Source organism: Falco cherrug, chromosome 1, assembly GCF_023634085.1.
Source record: "Falco cherrug isolate bFalChe1 chromosome 1, bFalChe1.pri, whole genome shotgun sequence".
Taxonomy (NCBI): Eukaryota; Metazoa; Chordata; class Aves; order Falconiformes; family Falconidae; genus Falco; species Falco cherrug.
Genome location: NC_073697.1, coordinates 103,115,428 through 103,129,117, shown reverse-complemented (window position 1 = coordinate 103,129,117; position 13,690 = coordinate 103,115,428). Strand labels below are relative to the sequence as shown.

Genomic DNA, 13,690 nt, shown 5'->3' with positions numbered 1-13,690 from the left:
AGAGAGTGGTATGTGTGAAGTTTTTTGACTGTTTCTGAGCGGCAAGTGCTCTTCTGGAAGCCATGGTGTGGTGAGTTGACCTCAGCTGAGGGCCAAACGCCCACCCAGCCGCTTGCTCGCAGCCCCCACCTCAGCAGGGCAGTGTGAGAAGAAGTTTGTGAGTTAAAGGCAGCGAGATCACCAGTCACCATCGCAGGCGAAACAGCGTCAGCCTGGGGAAACCCAGTTTAATTTATTGCCAATTAACATAGATTTGGATAGTGTGAAATGGAACAAAAAATGAAACAGCACCTTCCCCCGCCAGCTCAGCTCCGTCGCTTTACCCCCACGTGTCCCTGGCGTGGTGTGGAGGGTCCTGTCAGCCCCCGCCATGCCTTCCTTGCTCCAGCCCAGCTCCCTCCCACAAGCGGTAAGTCCTTGAGGAAAAATCCGCTCCAGCCTAAGCTCCCCAGGGGACACTTCAGGAATTCCTTCAGGGAATACCCACCCGCCCCCGGGTGCCCTGGGGGGCTGCAGGGGGGTCTCTGCGCCGGCTCCTGGGGCACGTCCTGCCCCCGTTGCCCCGAGCTGGCTGTCTGCAGGCGCGCTCCGCTTCGCCCCTCACCCCTCAGAGCTCGGGCAGTTTTGCCCTTTCTTAGATACACAGAGGCACTGCCAGCCACAGGAGGGCTCGGCTGTGGCTGTGGCGCCAGCTGGAGCCAGCTGGAACCGGCTGGAACTGGCTGGAACCGGCTGGAACCGGCAGCCTCTCCTCAGAGGGGCTGCAGCAGTCCTGCTGCCCACACCTGGACAGGGACATCTGAAGCGCACGGGCTTCATAAGACTCATATCTGTACGAAAGGGAAGAATAAAAACCCAGGTGAGTGCAGGTGTTTTCAGGGCTTTTGTCTGGCTTTTTTTAATTCTCTTTGGTGGGAAGCTGCCTCACCACGAGGAACCGTTGTCGCTACCATAGTAGCGCCCAGAGCAGTGAGTGGGATTATTGGGTCCGTAGTGTGCGATGTGCTCTGCAATCACCCATGGAGAAACCGTCCCTCTAAAAACCCCTCTAAACAGACCCGTTCTGGCACTCGCACTTCTTGGGGAGGGATCGGCTGAGGTGAAGAATCAGAAACAAAACCCACTGCTCGGTCCCAGCCCTTCGGCCAGCGGCCATCCTTCCACTTCTCCGCGCGCGCCGCCCCCCCCCCCCCCCCCCCTTTTGCTTTTTCAACTTCTAGTAGAAAAGTATAGTTACCTAGTTATCCAGTTCTGCTTGACTTTCAGTATCCTCCAATAGATTTAAAGGGATTACAAAATAATAGGTTGTGTAGCATGATAAAAAAATTTCCAGAAATACAATGTGAGGATGCAAGGAATGACCAAAAACTTCCTGAAGCGTTTTGGAGATGTGGGTGCACACCAGAGCCGGTGCCATTCAGCCTGAGCAGACACACCAGAGTCACGGATTATTGCTGATCTTCACTGTTTCTGCACGTACCAGTCTCATAGTCAGGGCGTCTTCGAGGCTGTGCAAGTTCATGGTGAGTCAGTGACACTCTACACATTTAGGGTTTTGTGCTTTCAGTCTAGAAAATGTGTGTATCTCCTGTTTGTGAGACCCTTTAGATGGATCCCTGCATGGATAAATGCACTGCCATTGTGCGGTGAAAGTTTGGAATCAAACGCGCTTTTTGCAAACCCTTCGTTCCTCACTCAGTGCAAATCAGAAGAGTAACGGCTGTGTTGATGTGGGAAGGTCCTGAGTGAGACACTGAGTAGACATCATGGGAGCTTCGTGCTGGCTTTGCTTTTCACATGGGGTACCCTGAGGAACGATAAGGAACCACAGTTGTCAATGTTGCACCTTTTTCCAAGGACAGTTGCATTTTTTTAGGGTTCCCATGTGCCCCAGAGTAATGCATAAAATGCATGTGGTATAACTAAAGATCCAGTCTTTTATTTGCAGACCTTTTTAGCAGCACTATGTTATTTCAGCGTCGTTTTAATTTTAAGTGGTGGGATCTGTGCGAGTAGATCGAAACGAACCATTGCCTATCCACATTAAGTGTTCTCAAGTGCGTTTGTGTGTAACTTTAGGATCTTGAAAGAAGGCAATGGGCACATTTCCATACTTTATTTTTTTAATTTAACACAGATTGATAGTTTTTGGAATAAAATGTAAACCCTCAACATTCTGGCACACAGAGAAACTCAACCTGGAAAAAAAGAAAGGAAATATGGAAAGCTTTTAAATCTTGACTTGGACTTACTTCTGAGTTTGCTGTCTAGTCTATGCAGTTCACTTTGTTCCTATAGAGTTTCAGGCTCAGATATCTTGGTCATATTCTGTTACTCCTTGTAAATTGTGTCTAGAAAAATGACACCTGATGGGTTTTTCTACTCTTCTCTGTAAATAGCTGGAATTTGTGATGTGGAAGTATTAGAAAACTGAGCTGTTGTGACTAGTTAGCAAATAACTAATGTGTGAGAATTGTGTACAAAATAAATGGAGGCTCTAAAAATAAAATCTGAGACTGTAAAAAATTCTTTAGGCCCCAGTTACAATGAGGTTTTCCATCGAGTGGATTTTGACAGAAGACTGAGTCAGGGAAACTTGATCCATTTTCCTTTGGGTGGTTAAATTTTAAACCTGGGACCATAAAATTACAGCACACAGTGGTCCTAGATAAGATCGGTGAGTTATATATGAAGTATAAGACTTCTTGAATTCGTTATCCACCCCTCTGCCTCTGAAGAATGCTACCTAGATCTATGAGATCTGACTGATAAACCATTCCGATTGAAATAAAAATCTTTTTACTTGATATTTTCTTGCTGAGCTGTGGAATTATTTAGTTTATTTATTAAATTGTAAGTGTTTGACAAATAGCTCTAGTTGTTACATTACCTTTTCTTTGAGCTGAGAGTACATCTGTGCCATTTTTTTCAGTTTTGCTCATGCATTAAAACTCAATTGTGTGTCTGAGGCTGTAGTTGTATGTACTTTCTCCTTTCTTTTGACTGACAGGTAGCACCCAAAGCTGCCTTTTACTAATGAGGGGAGTAAGGGATGAGGGTAAAGCAGCACACACATACCAAACTTGTAGATACAATTTGCTCTTCTAGTGGTAGGGAGAAACTGATGGTAACCATTAGGGCGAGGGTGCTTTGTGCACTCCTGTAGTGAACCTGGGAGAGAACAGCAGTGTGTATAGGTGAACAGTGTGTACAAGTGGGAATGTGTATCTGGGCAATAGAGCCAAAGTGTATGTCTTGTTTGCAGGCGCCTATAAAAGAGAATGTGTGTGAATTTTTGTGTGTGCTTGTGCAGCATGTTTCTGGAAGAACTGGGAAAAAAAGAGAAAAGACAGAAAAAAGCCGGGGGAAAGCTGGTGGAGAAAGTTCATGGAGAAGGAACTTTTAGCCTCCAGTTATGAAATATAGATGAATATGATTATCTATTCCTGTACAGTCTGAATAGAAATCACTGTGAATGTATTAATAATTAGAATAAGTTAGGAGGAGTTGTTTGGTATTGGTTATATGAATATTGGTAAGTGTAGCAAGGGTCTCGTGAAATACTCTGTTAGGTACCTCTGCATTTGCCTCTGCTGCCAGTATTTACATATGTGATTTTAAATCTAAGTTTCTGAAATTGTTTTTTTGCTAGTATTAACCTCAGGAGTAACCAGTCTTCACGGGAAGTTGATTCACACGAAGCATCAACAAGGCTAAAAGAAAATTTTAATACATTCAAGCAAAATGTAGGGAAAGATACATTAAAACGAATATATACATGTTCAGCATTGCAGTAGATGTAGTTCGTATCTTCCTCTTGCTGTATATATGTATGTGTGCTTGTGGACCTGTGTGTAATGTATGTATACGGTAAATGTTCATTTCAGTACACAATCTACAGTGCAAGAGAAAGCAGATGTGTTCTCAATTGTATTGAAAATACAGTTTGTAATTTTTTGGTATTTTTTATTTAATACAATGCCAGTAAAGTTCATTAAAGCTCGTTTGAAAGGCAAGACCAATCTGATACCTATTAAGTAGATCATGTTGTTTTATGAACGTTGAGGTTAGTCAAGAATGTTTTATAGTAAAAAGCAGTGTTGTTAGGGGCTAGTCCAGCAAACGGCCTCCCCAGAGTGATGACTACTCCTTCCCTTGGGGAGATTGCCATTGATCTCAGATCCTGAATACTTCCATGCTGTAATGAGGGAGGGGTTAATTCTGTGCATGCTTTGATGTGATGGTAACTTTACAAACCGCATCTGTGGCATAACAAACTTGAGAAGTCTAAAAGTTCCCAAAATGAAGGTCTTAAACTGTGGTTTCCTTGGAATGTGAATGTTGCCTCCTTCTACCTGCAGGGTGGCCTGCACAGGTGCTGTCCCATACGCGAGATCGCTTTGCTCTCTGCATTCATGGTCTCGCTGAGATGCTGCCTTGGCACCGAGAGTGCACTGTGCTGGAGGCAGTGCTGCAAGCACCATGTAAACGCTGCTTTGTGTAGATGTGGGCTTGGGTTAAAGAGCAGCAGTGGACAAGGGGACTTACCTGAACCAGGCTAAACTCCTGCTCTCTTTGTTTTTTCTCTTTTCTGCAGCTCAAGCCAGGTCAAAACAGTTGCCGAGACAGTGACAGTGAAAGCGCCAGTGGGGAATCGAAAGGTTTCCATCGAAGTAGCTCTCGGGAAAGACTCAGTGACGTAAGTAATACTCCTGCAGCCAGATACAGCTCTGATTAACCCCTGCTATAGTTTTCTGAGGGGCATAAGTCATAACAGGATTTAGTTTCTGGGATAGTTAGTTGCTAAAATCCCCTTCCTTTTGTGGGGGGTGGGAGAGGAAGATGTAACTTAGGTCTCCTGCCCCAGTTCAGTAAACTTCCTAAAGTCTGGTCTTTCTTAAAGAAATGTCTGTCTGTGTGAAAACTCTCGTTCATTTTGAGATAGTTGAAGGCCATTTAATGAAGTTAAAATGCTTTGCATAGTTGAGAAGTGGGATGGCTTCTTTTTACCCCAAGTGGGGGAGGAAAAGAATGTATTTCTTTGGGCTAAATACTGTCGTTATGAAAAGTATTAAGAGTGTCTAGAGAGACTCAACTAATTTATATATAATGAATTGATATAACATGGCCAACAATAGCATAAGCTCTGCCTTGATTGCTCTACCTAAACTGCTGTGGAAGGTCCTAAGATGGCAGCTCTATGGAGAATGTTTTTCTCCATTGAAGAATGCTGGCCATTCACTGAATGACGCGCATGAGTTACTTCAACATATGAATGACAACAGAAATCTTTCTGTTATTATTATTTATTATGTGTACCATCACAATCCTTGAGTGTTTTATTCATGGCTGTGGGTCCTCTGTGCTACACGCTTTACAACACAGGATATAAAGACAGCCCTGTCCCAAAAGAGTATCTAAATTGGGGATTTTGTAGGTCAGATCCTTTGCTGGTAAAAGCATGGGTAGCTACATCAGTCAGACCGATTTGTATCAGCCAGCAATATGGCCCTTCTTTTAACTAACCCACATTTTGGAAATGGGGATTTTATCAATAGCATGTCCATGTAGATTTAGATGACAGATACCAGATGGTGTCCTCAATAGACCAATCCAATAATACTGAATTGAGCAGACATTAAAAGAAATACCTTTGTAAAGGATATGTTTCGTTGTGCAAATGTAAACCTGAAGGCACACAGCTAGCAATTTCTGCTGAATTGTGCATATCACTGGAACAGCCGTCTGATTTTTTTTTTTATTTTTTATTTTTCCTGTGAAGGTGTGAATTCTGTAGCACTCTCCTCATACCTTTGCCACATTATTTTAGAAGTCCATTCCTCCCCCAGAGCCAACCTTTATGGTTACATTCAGCTAGACCCTTCAGAGCCTGCCCTTCATAGCTGTCAGGTGAGGTCAGTCTCAGGACTGTAAGATGTCTTTTGAAGAAAAGAGTGAAACCAGAGGAGATAGTAAGTAAAATGCTCTGTACAGGTAGCAGTGGATGGAAGCTGACCATCAGCCTGTCACCATTGCCATCCTAGCTTGCTTTGAGCCCTGTGGCAGCTGAGAAGTTGCTGCAATGAACTTCACAGTTACATAGCACCTTGCAGCCAAAAATTTCACAGCTCCTTACAAAACACGGTTTTAATTTAGCCTTGTCACTCCCTTGCAATGTGCTGAGTGGAGAGCTCTGAGGCTTATTTGAGCTTCCCAGCAGCTCACAGCATTGCAGTGCCAGACCTGGCAGTGAGAGCAGAGTCCTGGTTCCCCTTGCACCGATCAAATACAGTTTTCCTCTGATGTTTTACAGTACTTTCCCTTTTTCTTGGCACTATGGTGAATTAAAAGGAAGTAGAGAGCAAATACAACTTCCCTAGTGCACCCGAGAGAGGACATAGGGATTCACAGGTTGCTCAAAAGGAACGTTATGTAAATATATGAGAAAATGTATATTTTAAAACGTTATACATAATGTATGTTTTGCTTAATAAGTAAGGTTCCTTTTTGCTTTGATAATTCATTGCAATACAAGCATGTCTCTCTGTGGTCTGGTGTTGCCAGTTCAGCTGAGACTTGAAAAACATGCACAAGAGAACTCTCATCTTGCCCAAGTGTGTGGTGGCCTTTCCCAGACTCTTTCAGTTAAGAATGTAAATACTGTTCTGCATTTCTCTCTCTCCCAAAGACAAGCAGGTCCTGTTTTTAAATGACAGGGCCTTACAAAGTGGTAGTGATACTTCCACTTCCAGCTATGGATGAGCCCGCCTTGAACTGTCCTCTTACGCACAAAGATGCATCAAGAGCTTAATAAGGTTATTTTAAATAGTATGTTTTCAAGGAGTGTGTTGTCTAATGATATCTACCAATTACTGCCCAGAAAAAAACCCTACAGACAAAAGAGTAAGTTTCATCTGAAGATCCTTTTCTGGTTTTACAACTATTTTACCAGAAAAAAAAAATTGTACTCAGCGGAAGATAGAGCAAAAATATAAAATATTGCAGGCACATTAACCCTGAGGTCAGAAAGCAAATTTTGGACATGAAAGGTAATGGATCTCCACTGATGTAGCCTGACAGCATTGTAAGATTAAGCATGGCTGCTGCATGGAAATATGTGTAATGAATGAAGTGCATACACTCTAGGTAGATGATCAATTTTCAAATCCCTAGTTATAAGTAAGCTGCTGAAACAGAAATGTTAGCTTCATGAGCTTTAATGCGGAGCCTAAGTGATAGCTTAGTGACAGATGCAGAATGAGGGAGATAGTATAATGAATATCCAGTTGCAAACTGACATGTCAGTGACTTCATTCCCTCTCCTGTCAGATATCTTTCAATTCTGCATATTGTAAATGTACCTACAGTCCTTGGATAACGCAGATTGATGCAAAGTGTGTTTACAAGGGATGACTCCTTTCCAGGCTAATGAGATCCAAGCAGGTAATTTGCAGCATTTGCGAGAGAGGTGGTCAAAAATGAAAAGAAGATAATTCAATGAAAAGACCATGTTAAACAGGAGACTTCTGTCATAATGAGGCTTGAAATAGCATCAGACAGTAGGAAGAGGAATATCCTATGTTCTTGTCAGATGCAATGCAGTGAGACTGATTTCCATCAATTCCTTCTTTGTCTTCATCTCGCACACGTGTACACACACGCATACACCCCTCTGTGAGAGAACATAATTAGCAGAGAACTTGACCTCTGCTAGATTAGGGATAATGATTGCTTGAATGCTCCATTGCAAACATTTGATAGTGCCCTTATACATTTCCCCGTTCTAATTTCATAAACCCATTTCTCTCTGCCTTTCTCCCCTATATAGAATTTTTTGGAATGACAACTTGTTTTTTCCTTTATGGGCAGAGGTAGCTCCAGGGCCCTAAAAGAGAAATTGGAGAGCTGCTCCTCCTTTATATATAGGGTGCTCTAGTCAGTTTAATCTCATCAAAATCTTGCCAGTAGTAGAATTCATTTTGTTGAGATTTCGCTTGGAGACAAGATGGCAGCGCTTTCTCTTCTCCTCAGCTTGGAGCTCAGTCAACTTGTTTTCCGTATCTTTCTGTATATATTTATTTTTACTTGAGTCTTCTCACTATGGAATACACAAGATACTTTTTAGCCACATTTTAGAAAGCAGTCAGGAGATTATTTGAGGAAAACATGAGAGTTACAGCTGATCTGGATGGCAAACACGTGGAGTATTCAGGGGTTCATTCACCTCTTTGATAATCAAAAACAAATCAAAAAATCCAATTTCTTTGGTACACATTCCTAAATTCCTGATCTGCAACAGAACTGAAACTCACACTGAGCTATAAAGTCATTGCTAGTCCTGTTAAAAAACAGCTGTCTGTGGAGCGAACCTTGCTCATCATTTTGGTAATGATGATGCAGTGGCAGTGCAAGCCTGCACTGGCAGGAGAGGGCTGACAAGTTTCCCTGGGCACCCTCAGCCCTGCCTGCTGCCTCTGCAGTTGGTTCCAGGCTTTTAGTGAGGGGATCAATAGGAAAGGAGTCTCATATGGGGTCTTCAGCAGGGAGGCAGCACAGGTTTTCCACTCTTGGTGCACAACAGAAAGGTGGATTGACTGGCTTCTGCTTGCTTTTGCAGAACAAGAAATCGTAGAGTCATGGAATCGTTTAGGTTGGAAAAAACCTTTAAGGTCATTGAGTCCAACCAATAACCCAGAACTGCCAAGCCCACCACTAAACCACGTCCCCAAGTGCCACATCTACACATCTTCTAAATACTTACAGGGATGGTGACTCAAATCACCTCCCTGGCAGCCTGTTCCAATGCTTGACATCCAGTGCCTCACCTTTCGATGAAGATATTTTCCCTGCTATCCAGTCTAAACCTCCTCTGGCACAACTTGAAGCTCTTTCTTCTTGTCCTGTCACTTGTTACTTGGGAGAAGAGACCAACCCCCCCTCGCTACACCCTCCTCTCAGGTAGCTGTAGAGAGCGAGAAGGTCCCCCCTGAGCCCCCTCCTCTCCAGGCTGAACACCCCCAGCTCCCTCATGACACTTGTGCCCCAGCCCCTTCCCCAGCCCCTGCCCGGCTCTGGACACGCTGCAGCATCTCTGTGTCTGTCTGGGGGTGAGGGGCCCAAATCGGGATTCATGGTGCAGCCTTCCCAGTGCCGAGTACAGGGGGACGATCGCTGCCCTGGTCCTGCTGGCCACACAGTTTCAGATCCAAGCCAGGGTGCTCTTGGCCACCTGGGCACTCTGCCGGCTCAAGCTCAGCTGACCATCAACCAGCCCCCCCAGGCCCTTTCCCGCTGGGCAGTTCCCAGCCCCCTGCCCCCAGCCCGCAGCTGCCTGGGGCTGCTGTGACCCATGGGCAGGACCTGGCATGGAGCCCTGTTGAACCTGATACAACTGACCTCAGCCCACCAGCCCAGCCTGCCCAGACCCCTCTGCAGAGCCCCCTGCCCCCCAGCAGGTCAGCACTCCCCCCAGCCTGGTGTCACCTGCAAAGTGACTGAGGGTGGCTCAGCCCCCTCCCCCATAACGTCGATGAAGACGTTAAACAGGGCTGGCCCCAGCACTGAGCCCTGCGAGCACCGCTTGTGACCCGCACCAGCTGGATGTAGCTCCATTCACCACCACTCTTTGGGCCTGGCCATCCAGCCAGTTTTTACCCAGCACAGTGCACTCCTGTCCAAGCCATGAGCAGCCAGTTTCTCCAGGAGAGAATGCTGTGGGAAACGGTGTCAAAGGCTTTGCTGAAGTCCAGGTAAACATGCACAGCCTTTCCCTCATCCACTAAGTGGGTCATTTTGTCATAGAGGGAGAGCAGGTTAGTCAAGCAGGACCTGCCTTTCATAACACTGTGCTGGCTGGGCCTGATCATCTGGTTGTCCTTTATGTGCCACTTGAAGGGCTTTAGGATGGTCTGCTCCATGGCCTTCCCTGGCACCGAGGTCAGACTGACAGGCCTGTAGCTCCCCGGATCCTCCTTCCAGCCCTTCCTGTAGGTGGGCATCACATTTCCTAACTTCCAGTCCACTGGGACCTCCCCGGTTAGCCAGGACTGCTGGTAAATGATGGAGAGCGGCTCGGTGAGCTCCCCCCCAGCTCCCTCAGTACTCTTGAGCAGATAACATCCAGCCCCAGAGACTTGCATGTGTCTACGTGATGTAGCAGATTGCTGACCATTACAACCTGGGGGAAAGAGTTGGCATCTTTCTGTGTAGAGTATCATTCCAGTTCTAGAACAGGGAGTGTGACAGGAATCTTTCCGTTTGTCCCCTACATGAAAGGTCTTGTCCTGCGTTCTCATCAGTGCTGACACACTCTTTCATGAGGGCTTCCTTTTCCCAAGTGCTTTGTAGCTGTGTGCTCCTACTGCAGTGTGTGCTTTGCCCTAATGAATAGGTTACGGTGAGGTATCAGTGAGCAGTTAAGGCGTGGAGTGCCCTGCCCAGCAGGTCTGTTGCTGTCTGCTTGGGGAAGGAAGGTGTCTGCACCCCCATCAGTGTAATCCTGTGGGCAGCTCATGGTTTTGGCCTTAAATATGGGATACTTTGAATTCTTTGTCTCTTGTTCCTCCCACCTGTGTATGAGTCCAAAGAAAGACCAGTTGAGGAACAGTCTTTGAGCTGTGTGCTTTGAAATCCTTCGTACTTTTCCTTCTCCAGAATATCCCTGCTAATCTTGATTGATCTAAAGCGGAGTAACACCAGCAAAGCTCTGAGTGTGTTTGTGTGTATGTGTGCCAGAAGCTGATCAGCTGCAGTGGCTGCTTCTTTGTGTGTGTGTGTATGCGAGGGTGTGTATGTGTGTGTTTGTGTGTCTGAGGTTGGGTGCTTAAATGCTTTGTTGCATTATGTTAATTCCTCGGCAGTGCAATCAAATTCATGTCGTAATTAAAGCTGTCAGTTGGAAGGCAAGCCAATCGCCAAGAAAACACAGCATAACAAATGAAGTGAAATGATTCTGCGTGTAGCTATACAATGCTTCGCCAGGCATGAAATTAAATAAGTAATTTGATGTTGACATCAGAAATTGAAATGATACCCACTGTTCCTTCATTCAGTCAGACCTGCATAAACAATAGCCAGAACAAATATGTACAACACAGTCCTTCTCCCCACCCAGCTCCCCAAGTAATGCACAATATATATGCAAAATGGGTATAACTGTGCCTTCCAAGACCTCAAGGATGTAATTTTCTTTGGTACACAATAAACTAATGCTTACATGAGGGTTACTACATTTTTGCTCCTGGGCCAAAAGTTCTTCTCTTTAAGGAAGGAAGAAAAAAAAAAAAAAAAAGAAAAAAAAAAGAAAAAAAAAGTAAAAAAGCAGAAGAAAAATAACAAAATCAAACCCCCTTTTAATTTTAAGCAAGTGACTTGCGTTTTGCTGATGGGCACATGATGCAGGCTTCTGCTGGTGGTTGTGTGAATATCAAATAGTATATCTAATGTCGAATTTTGCAAAGGGTTTCGGAAAGTGAAACCATTACCTCTATTATAGGCACACTTTATATAAGAGATGTAGAACCATCCAGTACAGGATCACGACTCAGCATGGGCTTGTAAAGATGCTGCATACACAGTATCACATTCATCAGTTGGTACCAAGGCTGGGCACTGGGTAGTAGGATCCTTTCGCTATTGGGAGTTATCAAAAAAGGTGAGAAGCTGTCTTCTTGCATAGCCCTTGCTTCAGCGTATATGCTCTGTCAACACACAGTTCACAACACAGCTAACTTAGTCATTCATGCATGTGCAATACAGTCTTCAATTAAAAAGAGTTTGCAAACCGTACTATCCATATGCAGCATGCAATGTGTGAAGGGCTATATTTCCATCCAGAAAACTCAAGTTCCCTGAAAGTGCACAGTTGTTTCTTTTCAGTAAAAGTCATTTGACTGCTATGTTTCAACTGTCCTCCCATGGCCATTGCAGCATTGCTTTTGAAGGAATGGAAATATTCAGTGGGAAATATTTTGTTTGCTTATTCTTTTTTTTTTTCCTTTTTATTGTTTTGTTTTGATACTTGATCCTTCCAAAACTTGGAATAAAAATTACACACAGATGCAGAATGCAAACTTTGGAGCTTTCAGCCTGTGAAGTAAGTTTTAAAATTTGGGAGTGAAAGAGTGGGACTCGATTGGCATCTGTACATAGCTTAAAAGCAGTTATAATGATTGCGCACGTTGTACTTTGTGGGTAGATCTCTAGCCTAAATTAAAAGAATTTAAATGGCAGGAAGCAGAAAGCAGAATGAGTAAAGTGAAAGGCAGTATATATGATGTACTTTACCAGGAGAGTAAATGCACTAGACTCTAAACTAGAGTATGCTGAAACGCTCTGTCTACCAGGTGTTGCAGAGCTGCAGTCTACGGGCTGTAGTGGCTCACAAAACCATTGTATGTGGCCCACGAAGGGAACTTTCTAGCTGGAAGCGGTAGCTGGGCTGTGTCATGTCTGGGGCTGTGGGTACCAGGTTGTTCCTAGCTGCATGGTCACAGGGATGCAGAGGGAAGCAGAGCAGTCGGGCTGAGCCCAGGGGTCTTGCGGCGTGTGTTCCTGTATCCGCGCTGCCCATTCCTCTGCACCACAGTGTGATGCTGTTGAAGAGTTGCTTTCAGGGGTGTTGTCACTGGGACCAGGTGGGTCTTGCTGTGGATGATGGTGGCAGAGGGAGCATGAGGCCCCAGAGCAGCAAGAGCGGGGCCAGAAGGACCTAGGAATTTATTTATTTCTGTGGAGCTCCCCTTGCATGCTGATAACAAATCCATAGACTGCAGATCTTGAGTCCTTCAGTAGCCACGACATAGAAGATAAGAGAGTATTAGGGGGCAGGAACCACATACCTTCCAAATCTCTGTAGCACTTCTGTTTGTTCATATAAGATGTCCCAAAAGAATTTGTTGGATTTTATGATAGTGGTACCCTTATGACTGCCAAGGTAATTTCCTCTTGCTCAGTCTTCAGCTTCTAATGTCTTAAACCAGAAGGCCTTCCCATATAAGTACATAACCTCTCTAAAGCTCTCTTTTTAGTAGTGCTTTGGTGAACATGCAGTAATATTCTGATTATTTGCAATGAATTTTGTTGCTAAATTTAGATTTCTTAGCACAATCTATTTCTGCCGTGCCAAGCTCAGTAAAAAGATACTGTAAGACCCCTGTAGGGGGTTTATTTTCTTTTATGTCAGTGCTGCACTCCACAATCAGAAATGGGGAGAATTTGCTGTAAGGGTCCCCTGCAATAGTGTCTCAGAACAGGGATGACAACGATGCAAATTCCGCATGTTTCCAATGTTTTGCCAAGGCTGGCTGGGGCCCCTGTGCAGTTCCTGGTAATCACTGAACTGTGTCATTGCTGAGAGTGAGGTTGTGCTAAGGAACAGGACGTGAACTCTGAGGAGTTAAAGACCGGTCATCTGGACTACCCACTGCTCACTAAAGAATTATCCTTCGTGTTTTGCTTCGTTGTTCATTGACTAGCCTGGCTTGAAATGTTTCAGGTGATAGGGCTGTAGCGTTGGGAGCTGTTCACCCTTTAATATAACAGCCAGTGACCTGGATTAGGACTGAGATGTTTAGGTCTCTCACCATGTCTCTAAGAGAACCTGCTGTGTAATCCCCATTGCTTAGATGAAAAACTAATGAAACAAAACCCTTTATCTCCTTAATTCCTGTGAACATAGATGTTGTGATCG

The 13,690-nt window shown here is 44.6% G+C and overlaps 1 protein-coding gene across 7 annotated transcripts in view; it reads left to right on the top strand.

Annotated features, from left to right (window-relative positions):
• The window catches only part of AUTS2 (activator of transcription and developmental regulator AUTS2), a 791,548-nt gene that overhangs the window by 350,800 nt on the left and 427,058 nt on the right, over positions 1-13,690 (top strand). For all 7 annotated transcript variants that reach the window (XM_055725110.1, XM_055725116.1, XM_055725126.1 and 4 more), the window contains one exon: positions 4,598-4,699. In XM_055725110.1, coding sequence (XP_055581085.1) covers positions 4,598-4,699 — 102 coding nt within the window. The remainder of the gene's footprint in view (positions 1-4,597; positions 4,700-13,690) is intronic.